The sequence below is a fragment of the Rhodnius prolixus genome, unplaced genomic scaffold (genome assembly GCF_049639745.1).
Source record: "Rhodnius prolixus isolate KJV_2025 unplaced genomic scaffold, Rpr scaffold_10, whole genome shotgun sequence".
Taxonomy (NCBI): domain Eukaryota; kingdom Metazoa; phylum Arthropoda; class Insecta; order Hemiptera; family Reduviidae; genus Rhodnius; species Rhodnius prolixus.
The window spans coordinates 20,739,643-20,758,248 of record NW_027411615.1 but is presented as its reverse complement, the minus strand read 5'-3'; the positions used below and the strand labels follow the sequence as shown (position 1 = coordinate 20,758,248).

Sequence of the window (18,606 nt, the reverse complement as noted above, 5' to 3'; positions counted from 1 at the left end):
TTTGTTTAAATGGAGTTAAATTATAAATAGTTCTGCTGTGTATACTTCTTGGCAATTCAGTTGATAAATTGCAAAATCTTGGAGGAAAGAATTTTTTTTACAACTATTTTTCAGAAAAATTAAACGACAAATCAAAGGTAAGTATTCAGGTTTTTGGAAGTAAATCTTCGAAATAATAACTCGCTATTATACTTTGGACATCATCTGCGATAATCATCATTCATTATCAACATCAATTTACTTAAACATAAAAATAAAAAATGCTCGAGACTAAACGACTGGAAAAAACTGAACTCATTGGTAAATTCGTACCGCAAATAGATCTGTCCAAATATTCACTCGGGTCAGGATCACAAAATGTCGCGTTGAGGTTTACCAACAACTTGTTTCTCTTTCAAAATTAAATATTAGAAATTATCTTAGAATTCTTTGTAGGAAATTGTGAGCTCGTATTTTCTTGTTGTGTTTTCAAGTTACAAAAGTTGTACTGTATTATATTAAGAATCTATTTAAGATTGAAACATATTAAGGATATTTCTGTGTTAGGGCCATTAGAATTATCATGTTTCCTACTTATTTTAAATAGTGAAATTAATAGGTAAATCTTGTATTCCTTTACCAAAAACTCAAGGCTGGATCAACATTTTATTGTTTCATATACTTCTGCTTTACTTTACCACAAGCAATTATAGGCCTTCACCATTAATCGATATTTATATTATTATTGTCAAATGAAAATAATTTTAAAAGCTCGATCTCTTCTGGTAAGTACGCAAGGCACTTATAGATTCACTTTCACAAATATGTAGCTAGATTTTTTCCATATTGTCAATAAGCACACTGCTACAAATACAATTAAAAAACTATATTCAACATTTTGGATGCTGTTATTTCTCACTTACCTTTCGCAATTCTAGTCGGTAAATATTTATTTCTTTAATGTTGCTTAATGTAATCTTAAATAATTTATAACTGCCGCATCATTAAATTCACTCATAATTCACAACAAACTACATAAAGTCTTCTAAGCTTATTCAGCTTCTTATTGGAGATTTTAAAAAACTGAATCCCAAAATAAGTGACTGAATTTGGTAATTTGTATTATTTGTATTTTCATTTCTCCAACATCTAAATATTTCTTCTTTGTTTGTAACTTTTTTTTTTTTTTAAATAAAAACATAAAAAAAAGGTATTACTTTTTACTAACAAAATGTACCAATTTTTCAGGTCTTAGATTTGCAATGTTGGAACTAAAACTGGGATTGGCAAAAATAATAGAAAACTTCAAATTCACTTTAAGCCCTAAAACGAAACTTCCCTTAGAAATGACCAAATTATCATTCATACTGTTACCGAAAAAAAAAGTTTTATTCAATCTAACTGAAGTTTAAATATTTATGTTGAAACGGCATATTTTTTTTTCTTTAATATTTACTTTCTGAATAAAGGTAATTGTGACTGAACTATCTGATGTAACCTTGTAAGTTCCTATTCATCAAATATAATTTAATTATTTCAAATCTTTCTTCATTAACAAACGAATGAGTAATATTTCGGCATGATTAATGAGTACATCTATTATATGGTTATAAAGTTGGAGTGTACTTCTATGTTATAATAGGTTTAGGATGAGTGAATGTAAATAAGTATGTATATTTATAGGCAAGTACAAGTTTTGTCAGAGTTTATTTTACACTGCTCATAGCAGTGGTTAGTGAAAGCCAAAAAGCATCAAAATAAAAAATAAGAAATCCTAAATGTCGATAAAATAAAGAAAAAGTATTTTAGATTTTAAAAATGTAGAATCACTGGGTGTAGCTTCATAAAAAATAAAATTATACTTTAGAAATAATCTGGAAATTTTTGTTTGAATTTAAGTTATAAAAATAAATAAATTATAATTAATTATTATTTCTCCTAAATTAAATAGCTTGTGTATGTAAAAGTTATTCTTGCTTATGTATGACAGTTGCATATATAAGTATTTTTTAATAACAAAATTAATCATTACCTACTTTATTATGTTATAATGTAATGGAATTTAATGTATTTAAGAATTTTATTGCAGGTCTGAATATGAGTAGAATCAGGTTGATCACTTCCCTCCAAAGCTCTCTCTACCTTGAACAAGAAGGATCTCCCAAGAAGATTCTAGTTGGTTTTATTCTCATCCAATTTCTGGTAACTTCTCAAGCTTTCTGAGGAAATTCAAGCGCTTTCAACGACGTATAAGAACATCTATCCTTCAGCATAAGTCGCATGAAGCCGTGGATCAGGCTAAAATGTCACCCTTATATACTCAAAATTTTAATTTGAAATTTTTCCCTAAATAAGAATCTTGAAAAGTTTGATATAAAAATAATAATAGTAATAGCACAATTTATAAGTTCAAATACTTCAGCGGAGAGAGGAAGGTCAATCGTCGTAAGAAAACAATCAAAAGTGGAAAGTGGAGCTCTGTTCCACTAAGGGCCGGATCGGGATGCAGGTCAGAAATTAAATCTATAACTTATTTGTCCCATTCATGTACATGCAGCCTAGATATTTTTGACTTGTCACTTAGTTTACAATACATCATTTTAAAACTCTCAGCAATATTTTTTGGATGTTGTTGAGAAGAAATGGATGAGAAATACCTTTGCAATGAAGATCTAGAAAAAAAAAAAATCTCTGAAAAACTAGCTACAAGAACAGTATGCATAAGGAAATTATTTATCAATTTAGAAAATCTGGCCAAAACACTCACCTTAATAATCAAACTTTTATTTTAAAGAATTTTATCCATTTTTAACCATAAACCTCCAATTGGATTGATAATGAATGCTTCTTTTGGATTACGTTTTAATGGTTCAATATTTTTAGAACTAGCATTAATTTGAAAATTTTCAACAACTTTTGCTAAAGCCATTTTTGCTTCTAATAATGCAAATCTCCTTGCTAAAATCATAAATGGATTTTAAAATAATATTATCATTTTAAAACAAGGAAATATTAACTGTACAAGCAGATATTTACGTCAAAAATTACTTTCATGTGGCTGGATAAACAGCATGAAAATTACAGTTAACATAATATGTTAACAAATTATGAAGTCTACTTCTGTCATATACATAAAAAGAAATCACATTGGTAGTGATATTGAAACGAGAAATGATAAAATCTAGCTTTTTCTAGTGTGCTGTGTTCCCAGGTTGCCTTTTAGCAGGAACTATTTATTGGTGAAACATTGGTAACTGAGACCATTGGTGCCTTCTCGGTTCACTGCTTTTCCTCAACACTAACTCGATTGACCAGGAAAGTAAAGGTTCTTAACTAAAAGAAATTATCGGTACCCAGCTGGATTTAAACCCGAGATCTCAGAACACAGCACTAAAACTGAGCTAATCCTTTCCTTAGATTTGTTTTAATATTTACAAGTTAAAATGCTTACCAATACATACTCTAGGACCATCACCAAAAGGAAGATAAATGCCACGACCCTGGCGTATTGATAACTGTTCACCATCTGCAAATCTTTCTGGTTTAAACTCTTCCGGATCAGGAAAATATTTTTGATCTCGTTGTATTGAATAATTAGGAATAAGTATCATAGTATCTTTTTCAATCTGATTTCCGTCATCCAAAGTGTATGTTTTGGTACAGTTTCTTATCAATAATCTTGCAGGCGGATGCAGTCTTAAAGTTTCTACAATAATAATAAAGGAAGAGAGGATAATTAATAAATTGATGAGATGATATTTTTTTCTCTACCTGATTAGAAATAAGCTAAAATGAATAAGACAGATACTAATTTGCTTTTTCACACCCCATTTTGCTGGGCTGAGTTAGAAACAGCCCTCGATAAGATGTCAATTAAGAAATGTGCCGGACCTGATAATATATCTCCTGAATTTATCAAGCACCTTGGCGGATCAGCAAGGAGCACTTTACTAAGATTTATGAATAAGGTTTGGGAACAAGTTATCCCAAGTGTCTGGCGAAAGGCTGACATACTACCCATCCCCAAGAAGGGTAAGCCGACCAACAGACCTGAAAACTGCAGGCCTATTGCCCTTACTAGTATGTTTTCGAAACTGTACGAACGATTACTGCTATCTAGGTTGCATGAATTCTTGGAAGAACGACAGTTGATTTCTGACAAGCAAGCCGGCTTCAGAAAGCACAGAAACACTGTGGAGCAGGTAGCATACCTGTCTCAAGAGATAAAAAATGGTTTCCACCGAAAACAGAACACAGTAGCGGCATTCGTGGATCTCAAGGCAGCCTTTGATAAAGTGTGGAGGGAAGGACTGATTCAAAAAATCAGAGACATTGGTGTGGCAGGAAACATGTACAAAAGCATTTTCTCTTTTCTGGCACAGAGATACATCCGGGTAAAATATAACGGGTCTCTTTCCCCATTCAAGCAGACGAGAAAGGGAGTCCCTCAGGGCGCTGTTCTTAGCCCTACCCTATTCTCGCTAATGATTAACGATGTTGTTGCAGCTATGGAGGCCATTCCCGGGGTCAGGGTGTTATTATACGCAGATGACCTTGTGATTTGGGCTACAAGCAGCCATGTAGATGCCATTGAGTCGAATCTAAACAAGGCGATGGAGACGCTGTATCAGTGGACTACAAACAACAAACTAGAGGTTAACACCTCTAAAACAGAATATCAGGTCTTCACACTTTCAACAACTAAGAAACAGGTTCACATAAAGTTTAATAATCAAATACTCCCACAGACTGACTCTGCCACGTACCTTGGTATTAAGATGGATGGCAGGCTAGGCTGGAAAAAACATATTGACAAGTTGGTCCAGCAGGGAGAAGGAAGGCTGGGGCTGCTAAAGAGATTGGCGGGAATAAAATGGGGCGCGAACCAGGATTTAATGACTCTGACCTATAAGACTTATATCAGGCCTACTATAGAATACGGGAAGGAAGTTCTTCTGACTGCGTCAGATAACTCTTTAAAAGCGTTGGATCTTCCACAAAATAAGGCGTTAAGGTTGATCACAGGAGCCGCAAAGTCAACACCCATTGCGGCTATGGAGATTCAGACTGGTATAGAACCCCTTCAAATCAGAAGAGAAATTTCTGCAATAAACCTCTCTGAAAGAGTAAAAAGGCTGAAGATAAAGCACTGGGATTTGCAAGAGTCGTCCGCCCAATGCTTGAAAACCCAGAAACCACTCGCTGTTAAGGTTAGCGAAGTCATAGCAACAAGAGGCCTGGATCTAGGCAGAAAACAACCTTTTGAGCGCAGCTGCGTGCAGTATGGACACTTGGCGGAGGCAAGGCTAAATCTTATGCAACCGCTTCTTAAGGAACAAACTTCCGAGCAGGAAATGAGAGCGTTGGCCCTGGAGACGATACACTCCCGATACCCCGCTCGGGACTGGATTTTTTTTTTTTTTTTTTTTTTTAGGGGCGGTCCCCGAGCGCTAGCTCATACCCGGATCGGGACTGGATACATATCTACACAGATGGTTCCGCCCGAGCGGCGACCCATAACGCAGGGGCCGGAGTGTACTGTCGAGAGTTCACGCTGGCTGAGCCAGTGGGTAGGATGTGCACTAATTTTGATGGGGTGGTCAAAGCTAACTCCATGGCTCTGGCTAAATTAATAGAAGACAAAAAAGATAACCCCCAAATAGTGCTCTTTATTGATTCCCAGGCTGCAATACTGGCAATCTCTAGTAGACACTACACTGACCACTCGGAGGTGGGGATAGCAAGAAGCCACATAGCTGTTCTGATCGAGCGGGGAACTCGTGTCGTGCTCCAATGGGTGCCGAGTCATTGCGGCCTAACGGGTAACGAGCAAGCAGATGAGCTAGCCCGCAGAGGAGCCGAAATGCAGCAACCCGACACACCACTCGCCTTCTCCGCTGTTAAAAAAGTAGTTAAGTCTTCTTATAATGAAGAAATAAAAAGGACCCAACAGCATCAAGCAGAAGGAAAGCGGTGGCGGACGCTGCTTGAGAATCCTGTTTCGGTAACAGCTGCAAGAAAGGAGGCTGTGGCATGCTTTCGTATGACTACAGGGCATGACTACCTCCAGAAACATTTGCACAGGATTGGGGTGCTGGACAGCCCTATGTCCCCTGTGTCTGCAAGAGGAGGAAATGGATAGTCAGCACTTCCCGGTCTGCCACGCCTTGATAGATGTCGTCGCGAACGACAGCACAAATATAAATATCCATGACAATAAAGCCATTATGACCAAATTATATTGGGCTGCCAGAAGCCGAATGGACTGAGCACAAACGGCTTGGCGTTAAAAAATAAAAATAAAAAAATAAGACAGATACTTAGAAAAAGTACAGAATATTGATTAAAGTTGAAGTAAATTTGCACCTTCCACAAAAGACTCGGACAATAGCTTCTGAATAAGCTATCTAACTCACGGACCACTTTGCAGCAAAGATAGACAAGTCATCGTTTGTTTTCAGCATTTAGTTATACCTGTCGGAATTTACCGAAGACCACTCACAAAAATGCATAAGTAATATGGTAAGATAATTTGATTTTTTTCATAAAAATTTATAATATTAAATTTAAAAAACAATATTAAAGTTAAATTTTTTGGTTACATTCATAACTGCAATCATTCACAAAAATGCCTAGGTGCCTTTTGTTTGGTTAACATCTTACTTACCAAACGTAGAAACTTTCATAATAGAAGAGCATTAAAACATAAATAATCTTTCAAAAAATTGTGATTTTTATTTTTATTATTTAATTAAAAACTCTTCATAAACCCAAACCTTCCAAAATAAACTCAGATTGGCTGAAGAAGACTTTTCAGCAGATCTAAAGGATCAAAGTATTGTTGTTACAATACTACAATAAAAAAAAAGAAGTGATTTTACCAATAAAAGTTTTCAACAGAACTTTTAAAGTAATAAAATTTGCTTTATACTTGCTTAACTGATAACTAAAGAATAACTGATTCACCTAGATTAAAATTTAAATATAAATTAGTTAAGTTACCTGCCATTACAGTTTCCAAATATGTCATTTCCTATAAAGAATCATAAGTGATAAGACCAAATTTTTCTTTTGCTTTCATTACTTCATCTCTTACTTTTGATTGTACTTCAGGTTCTTTTGATAAAGCGTACAGAGTGTATACAATTAAAGTAGTAACTGGTTCAAATCCAGCGATAAAAAATATGAACAATTGGGCAGCTAGAAATTCATCTGTAAATTCTAAAGGCATATAGGAGTTTTAAATAGAAAATAAAATTAAAATAAATTCAATATAAAGAAAGTATCCAAATAATTACCTATTTTTTCATTAGTGGAATCACTATTTTCCACTTCGCTAGCTTCATTTGCCTCGTATTCAACATAACCTTTTTCTTTTAGTTGAAGCAATAATTGTAGAAAGTCATTTCTTGTTATTCCACTTTCTTTTCGTTGATTTAATGTTTCTTTTGTTAATGTACAGAAAAATTCAGAAATTTCTGGATCAATTAGATTGAGTTTTAGTATTTTGGCCAACTTTGGGAAGAGAAAAGACACAGTGTTTCTGATCATCACCAGGACGCTCAGTTTAAAAAAGCGGGTGGCTTTTTTCCTAAATTCATTATCAGGATTCTTTTGTGCTTGAGCATCTAAGCCAAAGGCACACGAAGCTAAAAGAAACAAACAAAACAATGATTATATTTTATCATTTTTATTCAACAATATATGGTTGGACTTCACGAGGATCTGAAAGCCTAGGTCACCGTGACAAGAAGGTATAACGGGGACACCCAATACACAGATTCCTCTTGTAATGTGTATTTTTGTATTGAAAAGCTCTGATAAAATGCTCCTGGAAGGAAGGAATTTTTCTTCTACAAAGACAACCTGAATCTCACCAGTCGTTCAATTTATTTATCGTAGCAAGTATTTTTTTTTTATCCTTAATCTATAAGTGCGAGCGTGAGACGGAAACACGAGTGAAGGTAGAATTCTCTACACTAAACTGTGTAATCATCTCTGGTGATGGATGAAAGTAAGAAATGAGCTTAGGGATGCAATAAACATGCGCGCTGCAATAAATCAGCAATATTATTTAGCACTGTGGACCTAACCGCATACCAGTCTTTCTGGTCAAATAGCTTGAAGACAGTTTTATAATTTTTACATTATATGATGTAATTTAATGATTCTGAAATTATTTAAAATTTGGTAAGAAACAAATAATGAGCATGATTGAAGCGTCCATTTCCACATACAACCCAAACAATAAAACTGATTAGTTAACTCTAATAATTAGAAAAGTTAAATTATTTAACGTGGAGATATTACTTTCTGTGAAGGTGTCGGAGGTACCTTAATTTAAAAAGTAATCGTTGAGCCTAAATTTAATTAATTGCTAGCTTAATGATGAATTTAAGCTTCGAAATCAACAGGCTCATTATTTATTAGTAAATATTCCATAAATAAATTAGTAAGTATCACTATGAATAGCTAATTGGTTAAGGTTTTTTGTTGATAAAATATTAATTTAAAAATATAAATGTTACCAATAATATCAAATCCGTAACACGATATTATGTCTCTTATTAGAAAGTCTTCGCCAGTAGCTTTTTCATTCAAATATTCTAGTAATACATCTGTACAAGATGATATTTGGCTGAACATCCATTTCTATTTCCCAGAAGTAAAAGTTGGGCTCAATTTAGAACGCAATGTCTTCCACATTTGCCCTTTTAAGTTAGAAAGATTCTCTTGTAATGGATTAACTTTTAAATCGAAATTAGAATTAATTCTATCTTGAAAATATGAGAAATCTTTAATTAGAATTTTTTCAATCATTTCTGGATCTAATAATAATATTGATGGCTTTCCAAAAACAGCTGGAAGTCCTGCATATTTATATCCAGCCATTTTTATATAAACTTTATCTATGGAATCTTCTATAGTCTCTTTTAAAAATAATACTTTCCAATTTACTACATTTTTATATCCTATTTTATAATATGGCATACCTCTGTCTTTGAAATAGTCATAATTCTTTTTCATTTTATAAAATAAGAACAATATCAGTGGAGTTACCATTATTATTATATCAAAAATCCAGGATGTAGTAATCAGAGAATACATTTCTATAAAAATTTGCGTTCTACGTTTGTTACCGGCAAAATTAAACAAAAACTCTCTCACTTAACACTACTAGTACAACAATTTTATACCAAGCACTAAGATGTAGCCTTGAACCAACAACAAATGTTTGAATAGTCACTCCTCACTCAAAACCAACTGATATTATATAAGTTCTGGATGGGGGAGTGGTTACTATCTGCCAACGTAGATAGTGTGGGCACTTCATTGTATGAATTATAAAGCTTCAATTTTGTTTTCAATGTTAATTGTATTGCGGAAAATTAAGTAATTCTGTATATATGTTAGATGGTTGTTTAACATATCCAATATATATTATTTCTATTAACAGCCAAAGCCTAAATAAATGAAACAGTCGAAAAAATTGTATAAGTAAATTAAAAAATAAGTAAAACAATGATGTGTTAAAAGGAAAAAGAATAAGAAACTTCATTAGTATCAAGTGCGATTTTTTTTTTTTTTTAAATAAATAACAATGCTTTAAATGTCAATTATTACATTAACTTTATAATAAAACTGGATCATATATTATTTTTACTCATCGAATGAAACGAAAGAGGAAGCATCCTAATTTAATTTTCGATTGCAAACTCAAATGTAAAGATGTTCATTGTTTCTACAACGTAGATATATAATATATTTTTTAATTCTGTAGGCTACTTTATACATGATTAACTTGTGCCCTTCAGGAAAAGTAGTTTTTAAAGTTCCTCTTCATTTTTTGTTTATTTATACTTTTTGTATGAATTTTACAAGAATTGTACATAATTCCTGCTAGAAGAAATCCTTATCAGCTTTAAATCAACAAATAATAATAACAGAATGTTGTTAAAACAGGCCAATAATGTGGTCATTAATTCACATCAATAATTTGATGGACTAAATATGTTCAATATTCAGTTTATAGTTCAACATTTTAGGAAAAGATTTAATATATTGGTATAATACAAAGAGATAGAGAAAACTTAACATCTGAGTTCTCTTTGGACTCATAATTTTCTTCTTTTTGTTAATGAAAAATGATTCAACAAAAGTGATAACTAATACGTATAATACCGAGTGTTCTAAAGTTAAAAGAACTGCCCTACCTGTAGCTCCATCATCACAAAAGCTGAAACTTGTAAACATTAATTCGGTAATTCAGAGATTTGTAACTAAAAAATTCATAAACATTGAAATATGCATTAAATTTTATAATTTACAATATCTATATCATGATAATAATTAAATCATCAAGTTCACCACTGTAGTACATACTCAGAGTTACGCATATTAGCTTTCTTTGAGCTAAAAATAAATCTGGAAAAATTTGTGGAATGAGAGAGGAGGTTTATATTTTCTGGATATTGGATGTACTTTAGATTCGAATTGAAAGCGTTTTTTTTGTTTTTTTTTCCCCCAAAAACAAATCAAAGAAAAAATACTGTTTTTTTGAAAGCTGGAATGAATTAATTTTATTTAAGGTGCTTATGATGAAAATAAAAATCTTTGTAGGTTCATGACATTAGTTATAAGTTTTCATTGTTTCTTCACCTTTTGAATAGTAGTGTTTCTATTTCACGGAATTTAAAATAAATAAAATAATATATTCATAATGTACGGACATACAAATAAAATTTATAAATGTTACAGTAAACCGTAATTTCGTTTACCCTTCACAGATAGCGTTGACATCTACTTTTACTATTTTAGTATTCTTTTTTTATTTGATCTGTGATGCGGACCAATAACTTATTTCATGCTTTTCTTATCGGTTTAGCAATCCATCATTCTAAAAAAAATTATTATTATTATTTTATCATTTATTTATTTTTATCAGGTTTTTTTTTTAATTGTAGATCACAACATATAGCAATTAACAGTCAGCAAAGTTGCACAATTCTTCAAAATTGAAACCAGCTAAATTCAAAGTTTAATAGGCTTCCACCATCAAAAAGCGCGAATAAGTGGTTTCTTCATAATTGTCTTCATATTATATCTATTATATTTATATTATATTTGAAGATAGTATAAAAATATTATTATATTAGAAAACAAATATCTAAATACAATAAAATTATTGTTTTAGTTTATTTCATTCTATTGTATTATCATCAATTATGTTTCTGATTCTGTATTTTCTTCTGCTCTAGTATGGAGATGCTTTTTTTCTAACAGCTCTAAGGTTGAGGCTCAGCTTTTTATTGAGACGGCCTGCTCAAAATTTTCATTATAACGTCTTCCTGCCAGTTTCATTCTTTGTCTGTTCCTCGGTCAGGCTCTGGTCTAAAACTTATTCTTCAATATCTCTCCATTTTTATCTCGCTTTTATTATCTTTTCTTGATCATACTTCTTACTTTCCTTAGTTATTCTTTCTAAATCCACCTCATCTTTTAGACATAAAAGTACGATGTAAGTATTTTTACTTCTTTCAACCATTGTGACTTTCCTTACTATATTCACCTTCTTTTTAATCAATGTTACTAATTTTTTTGCGTTTCAGGTTTTACTTCAATATATTTTTTGTGTGCGTGCGAATAATTGTTCCTCCCACTGGCCAGTTTAAAATATTTTCGGAAACTAAAGAGATTATAAAATTCCCACCATCTGCTGTTTCTCCCACTCGGCTTGGAGTATTGCCAGATTTAGTGCCAGCGAAATCTCATTCGAGGCCGTGTTATCAAAATATGTTTGATCGTTTATTTGGTGTGTGTTGTGTCACAGGTGTTTTTTATCTGTTAATCACACCTCTTCATTTGTTAAAAGACTAATAAAAATGGTGAGTGACAATTTAGTCAATTAGATGGATTGATATATCACTAAGATAAGTGCATTATTGGCAAAAACAATCACTAGCATTACCAAGCATATCGCTAATATATTGTTTATTTCTTCTTACCGAAAGGGTACGATATGCATCAATGCTACACATTATTTTCCACCTGAAACTAAACATTATGGTCCTTTCCTTTTAGAAAATATTTAAAAATAATAATAATTTAACTTGGCAATTGGAAATTTTGATATGTGTTAACATGGGTGCAAAAAAAAATCTATTGCTTTTAATTTTAATTTACTGAGTTTTTCTGCGGGAATTTCTGTAAAAATTAGCATACAGAAAAATTTCCAAATTAAAAAGATATTTTTGTGTCTTGTTCCAAATTCAACTTCTAGAACTCAACCATTTTAAAGTCAAATTCAACAATTTTTAAAACTGCTTTGGTGACAAATGTGATACTTTATTTTAGAATTTTTGATCAGACTAAAAGAATACCTTGTTTCTACGTGTAATTATAATAATGAATAAAAAAGCACGAGTTAATAATCTACCCGAAATTATCGAAGAAAAACTATTACAGAATATTTTTTAATTAGATTTAATAACAGAACATTCATATAATTTGAGTAAAGTAATCTTGCAATATTAAATTGGTGATGTTTAATGATTCAACACAAAATAGTATTTTTTTCTACCCAATAATGTTATTATTGTAGAAGTTAAAATACTTTTTGCACCTTCTTAAAAGATGGGCTGGTAGCATCTTCCAAAAAAGAATACTTGTCCTTGAGAATTTTAAACTTTTTTCAACAAGAACCACTATTTTTCTCTCAGCTATATTCTCATCTTCAATATTAAAACTTGCGTGTTATATAAAATGAACGCCGAGGACTACAAAGCTAAGTTGAAGGTTCATTGTCGGTTTTTTTTTAAATTTAACAGTTTGTTGTTAATAAAATAAGTTAACATATTTCACCATCTTACAACAAGCAAGAAAGGCATCATAAGTGATTGAATTTTTAAAAAATATATACATTTAATTAAATTACTTTATACCTAATTATGCCGCTTGTATTTGTGTGTAAACTCTGTTTAACTTAATTAATAATGGAAAATTCCTCCCAGTAACTTTGCTTGTTCTGGCCAGTGTTTTTCTTTGTTTTTCTTTACTTTCATTTTTTACTTATTTATTTTAAACAATTTACATTTAATACGAAAGCTATTTCATTTTATTTTTATTATTATTTTTTTCAGGTAACAATCTCTGCTCTGTTGTTTGTAACAGTTGTACTATTAATGTATTATGTTTATATCAGACTTCTAGATAAGTATAACTTTTGGAAAAAGAAGAAAGTAGCATTTTTAAAACCAATCCCGTTAATTGGCAACTTTTTACCTGTTTTACTATTAAAATCTTCCATGGCCGATGTTTACAGTAAGGCTTATTGGTCATACCCAGAGGAAAAAGTTGTTGGTGCTTACAACTTTTTAGAACCAATATTAATATTACGCGATCCAAATCTTATTGAAAAAATAATAATTAAAGATTTTAATCATTTTGAAGATCAAGTAACTGTTGCTGATGACGGCGGACTGCTTTCCTACACATTGTTTCAATTAAAAGGAAACACTTGGCGTTCTTTAAGATACAAATTAAATACATGTTTCACCAATAATAAACTGAAACAAATGTTTAATCAAATGTTAGAATGCACTGATGAATTAATAAATAACATTGGAAGCAATTTGAAAAATGATATAGACATAAAAGATATTTTGTCTATATACAATGCCGATATTACCGCCAGTTGTGTGTTTGGCATTAAATTGGATAGAACTGCCAATAGGATATTTTCTGAAATGGTATTATCTATATTTGATATCAAGCCGTTGAGTATATTTAGAATTTTAATTATAATGAATTTTCAAAAACTGGCTAATGTATTAGGATTGACATTTATGCCAAAACATGTAGATCGTTACATGAGAGAATTAATTAGAAAAACACTCGTTCAAAGAACCAACTGCGAACAAAAATCAAATGATTTTGTGCAGTTATTATTAAATTTAAAAGAAAAAGGATATTTAGAATACAAGAAAGATTTGAATAAAGAAATTAATCCAGTAGATAATATTGGTAAGTATAATTAAATAATAGTTAAGTATTATAGATTTATATTAAATCAATTAAGTTTTATTTACCGCCAGGGAAGACCCTGCAGCATTCTGAAGAATAAAATCACTCACTCAGGTCCTCTACGGAAGATTGGGGAAAAGAAGTAGGGTTCTGCATTTGAAATATCTGGAGCCAACCAGATTTTCGAAAGGAAGCTCCAAGTGGTTTCTAGAGAGAGTAGATCCCCTTCTAAAACCTGCATAAATACCTCTACCTCTCCAGTATGCCCCAGTTAGAGATAACCACTTCCTAAGGCCCTTCACACCTTAGATATTCCAGATCAAAGTAAACCAGGCTCTCCAGAAAATTTTTATGAAAAGAAGAAACCAGTAGTCAGGTACAATAACTACAAACACCCCAGAATTCAAAAATTGAATTGTAAAGAGTTCTTTTTGGTAGAAATACAAAACCTAATATACTCAAAGTCTCTCTAGAGAAATCCAAGATTCGAGAAGGCAGTTAAAGGCAACTACTCGGTAGCACCAGACACTACATCCCGTAAGGATGCATATATCCTTCCCCCAACATCTGGTAACCGTCATGGCTCTTTAGAGAGGTTTCAGGAAGAGAGAAATCTCGGCAAAAATGAGATTATCAGAAAACTCTAAAAATACCCAAGTCTGTACAACACTAATTCAGAAAAAAGTATATCACTAATTTTTTTTTTTAACTTTTATTGAAATTTGCGACTGCAACGGTTGTTGTAACAAGCAAAAATGGTGTAATATCATGTCTTGATTGAAGATTAGAGATGGCACCCAGTGGCGACACTCCATTAACGTGAACTATTGTACTGTTATGAGGAGAGTAAGACGCGGGGCCATCTTCTCTTCAATCTTCTTGGAGGATTGCCTGGTAATGTAGAAGAAGATAAGTGTTCAATTAAAGGATTAGGATGGGCATGCTATAAAGGAATGAAATTTTAAGAAACTTGTTTTAGTAAGGTCGTTAATGAAAGGGATTTTGAGGTCATTATGAGTGGTGAGGTTAGAAATGTTGAATGGAGCGTTAAGAAGTTTTCGTAGTATTTTTTGATTGTAAAGTCTGGATGCGTAAAGAATTGGAACGTTTAGTCGATCCCCATACTTCGATGCCGTATGACCAAATAGGTCGCAGTAACAGTAGATACAAGAGTCTTTTGTTTTGTAGGTAGAGTTAAGATCGTTTGTCAAGTAGTCTGGCGAGAAGTTTGTAGCGTTGGTCAGTTTCTTGTCTTTTCAGTCTAGTATGGGGATTCCACGTCAATCGTTTGTCTAGGTGCAGTCCAAGGTTGCGTACTTTGTCCACAGTTGGTATAGGAGTTTGGTTGAAGATGATGGGAGGTAGGATTTTTCGTATTAGAGTAAATACTATATATTTTGATTTCGTAACGTTAGTTTTGATTCGCCATTTGATAAGCCCAATTCTGTAAGTGGTTGATGTGCGTTTGAAGAGTTCGTGTAGCGATAAGAGGATCAGAATGAGGAGATAAGATAGCGGAGAGAATGGTATTTGGATACCAAAGATATATCTGCTGTAAATAAGGAGTAAAAAAGAGGACCTAGGACACTGCCCTGAGGAACACCAGCTCGAGCTAGACGGATATCAGAGTCTGCTGCTCCACAGTTGACTCTGAAATATCGATCTTTTAGGCAGGATTTGAGGATAAGGTAGTAAGCATGAGGAAGAATCTCCCTCAGCTTAAACAGTAGTCCCTCATGCCACACCCTGTCGAACGCCTGAGCGATGTCACACTAATATTTATGAAAGCTTTCTGAAAAGGTCTAATGCTCTCCTAAGCCCTTGATATGTACTCGGCATTAATTAAGCAATAAATAAGATCTTCATCAAAAATATTATTCATCTGATGTTTAGTACATACAAAGCCTAGTATTAAGGGGCAAATACGACTGATATGAGGGCATCTTCTAATTTGAGATGTTTAAATCCTTAGCACTTCTAGGTTTGCCTGGAAAGAAAGCAGCATAAACCCAGCCAATCGGATGCACATGATCATGCTTAGAAATCTTAAACGTCCCATGTGGTCATGATGTGCATTCCAGTCAAATTGTGCAACGGTCGCGCCTCTACTGATAGTATTAAAGTAGAATAATTATTGTCGCCTTTTGCGATGAGGTGATTAAAATGTTAAATAAATAAAAGACAAAAATGGAAGGCAGTAAAATAAAACTTTATAAGCTCATTTACTAATTTTATAACTTCCGAAGTTAAGCATAATAATATTTTTTCTTGCCCATATTGAAGCAATTAGAAATTTAATAATATTTATTTGTTTCAGAAATTACTGATAATATTTTAGCTGGACAAGCTTTTCAGTTTCTAGCTGGTGGATTTGATCCAGTAAACAATGCTATGGTTTTTTCTTTATATGAAATTGCTAGAAATCCTGAAATACAGGAAAATATTAGAAAAGAAGTAAAAGATATTCTCAACAAACATGGCGGTAGTTACACCTTTGAGGCCATCAAAGAAATGGTTTATCTGGAACAATGTATTCAAGGTATTAATTTTTATATTTTCACACGCCAACCTGGCCAGGAGTTGAATGGTTGTTTCCTCTTCTTTCTCACAATTTCTATTTCAAACGTTTTGCTTTAGAGCCCCATTATGTTAAGGATTTTTCTTAAACAAGTGCCCTGTTTCCTCTGGATCCATCCAAGTGTCTGAGATTTAAATATTATAATTTAAGACGTATCGTATCAGTTTGTTATAGTATATCAGTGACCTCATTAAATTGGAAACTGAGAATTTCCTCAATGAATTCTTGTTTATTATAATACATTTGAGGCATTGATAAGTAAATCAAAGTTTATGTAATTTTTTAGGTGGAGTTTTGAAAGGTTGTTTGTTTTGTTTCCTTTGATCTCGCTTAATTAGAGAGAATTCCAAATTAATTGACATTTCAACAGGAAGTTTATACTACGTTTTTAAAACGCATAGCCTGTTTGGTTTATTTTTAATTATATTTTTCGAACTCTTTAAATACGGACATACTTTGACATGGGAAACATTCGACATCAAGGAATGATGAAATATAAATAAATATTAATAATGTTGGTGTGCCCACAATTCGGCGAATATTTGGTGCCGTGTATAAGAAATGTTTATTTAGCACTGCAATACGGTATCTATTGCCCAAATAAATCTGCCCAAACAGTTGTTAAAAACCAAATCTTTGTGATTGTTTTAGAAACTAGATCATAAAAATCTCCTCTGTATTAGAATTTCATTTTAAATAAACGTAACTATTTTTTGCCGAAAAATTTAGAGTAAATCGAATTACCTTAAATTTCTTGTGAGAAATTTTTTGGTCATTTATTCATTGTTGGGCTACAAAATAGTACATTAATAGTAATATTGTGCCATTCTTTTATAATTTCTAAATGACTCCATCCTGCAAAAAACACAATAATTGGTATCTATCTTTAATGACCCCTTAATTTTCAACATCTACGATTGTAAGAAATGTTACACAAAGTATTAATTTTCTTTCTCATATGTTAACAACTTTTTCGCTAGCTTGTACAATAACCAGACCTTACTTAAGCAAAATGAATCGATCAATCGTTTGATAAAAGTTGTACATAGAATGATGAACTATTTAATTTTTAAGTAGCAAATCGTCTATAGCATCTTAAAGATAAGTACATTGTTTGTGTTTTAAAAAGTTAAATTTTGAGTATTTAATATTTTTTGTTATCCCAATATCAATACTTTAAATTTTAATAAGGAGAAAACGTTCTTGCTTCTAAATTTTCTACTAAAACTCTTTCTTAAATGAATTGCACAGATTTTTTTTGAAATTGGACATTGTTACTTTTAACAAAAATAGCTTACCAACTTGGCAGATCCAGATCTTTATTCACTTTATGTTAAAATAATTCAAAATTTTCCAAGGTAATAAAAATGAACACACAATTATTACCACGATCAAAGACAAAAATGAAACATTTTTGGTTCTGAAATCAAATATGTTACATATAATTTCTGATTTTGTTTAACTGAAAAGAATCCTAAAAATTGTACGTTGCAATTTGACGGTTTTCCTACTTTGAACTCATCTTTCTCTTGTTTTCAAACTGTTTCTTCCCATATTCTTTAAACAATTTTATTCAGTTTAATATTTTATTTTCAGAGACAATGCGATTCTTCCCACTTTTGCCATTTCTGTTCAGAACATGCAGTAGATCTTATGTGACAAGTGATGGATTAAAAATAGACAAGGGACAAAAATTAGCGATTCCTTTGACAGCCCTTCATATGGATCACCAGTATTTTCCAGAACCTCATAAATTTGATCCGCACAGATTTGACACTGTTAGTGGATATAATACAAACACTTATCTTCCTTTTGGTGGCGGCCCAAGATCTTGTTTAGGTGAGTTAATAGTTGGTAAAAAGAATGAATAACTTTGGGTCATCCCCAGAACCGTAGGTTGTCAAGCCTAGATGTATTAGAAAAACAACTGAAATGGAAGCGAATTGGCTTTGTTAAGAAATATTTTTAGTACTTAGTTCACAATTTAATCATCAACTTGTTGATTAACCAACTCAGGAAGAAACTGA

General features: G+C 32.1%; 2 protein-coding genes across 3 annotated transcripts in view; one reads left to right on the top strand and one right to left on the bottom strand.

The window, feature by feature from the left end:
• Nucleotides 1-18,606, top strand: part of LOC141457107 (uncharacterized) — a 28,961-nt gene that overhangs the window by 9,584 nt on the left and 771 nt on the right. The window contains exons 6-13 of the mRNA XM_074133637.1: nt 1,228-1,382; nt 1,449-1,480; nt 4,100-5,189; nt 5,663-6,120; nt 11,789-11,864; nt 13,119-14,001; nt 16,319-16,540; nt 18,176-18,418. Coding sequence (XP_073989738.1) covers nt 1,228-1,382; nt 1,449-1,480; nt 4,100-5,189; nt 5,663-6,120; nt 11,789-11,864; nt 13,119-14,001; nt 16,319-16,540; nt 18,176-18,418 — 3,159 coding nt within the window. The remainder of the gene's footprint in view (nt 1-1,227; nt 1,383-1,448; nt 1,481-4,099; nt 5,190-5,662; nt 6,121-11,788; nt 11,865-13,118; nt 14,002-16,318; nt 16,541-18,175; nt 18,419-18,606) is intronic.
• On the bottom strand, nt 2,186-9,252 carry LOC141456706 (cytochrome P450 9e2-like). Of its 2 annotated transcripts, none has more exons than XM_074132916.1 (4): nt 6,982-7,139; nt 3,431-3,685; nt 2,747-2,937; nt 2,186-2,651 (listed from the first exon to the last, which is right to left on the bottom strand). In XM_074132916.1, the coding sequence occupies exons 1-3, from the start codon at nt 7,007-7,009 to the stop codon at nt 2,768-2,770; spliced, it is 453 nt and encodes a 150-aa protein (XP_073989017.1). In that variant the 5' UTR covers nt 7,010-7,139; the 3' UTR covers nt 2,186-2,651; nt 2,747-2,767. The 2 variants fall into 2 exon arrangements, with proteins under 2 accessions (XP_073989017.1, XP_073989016.1); XM_074132915.1 differs by lacking the exons at nt 2,186-2,651; nt 2,747-2,937 and adding exons at nt 7,278-7,628; nt 8,508-9,252 and having other exon boundaries at nt 3,522-3,685; nt 6,982-7,200.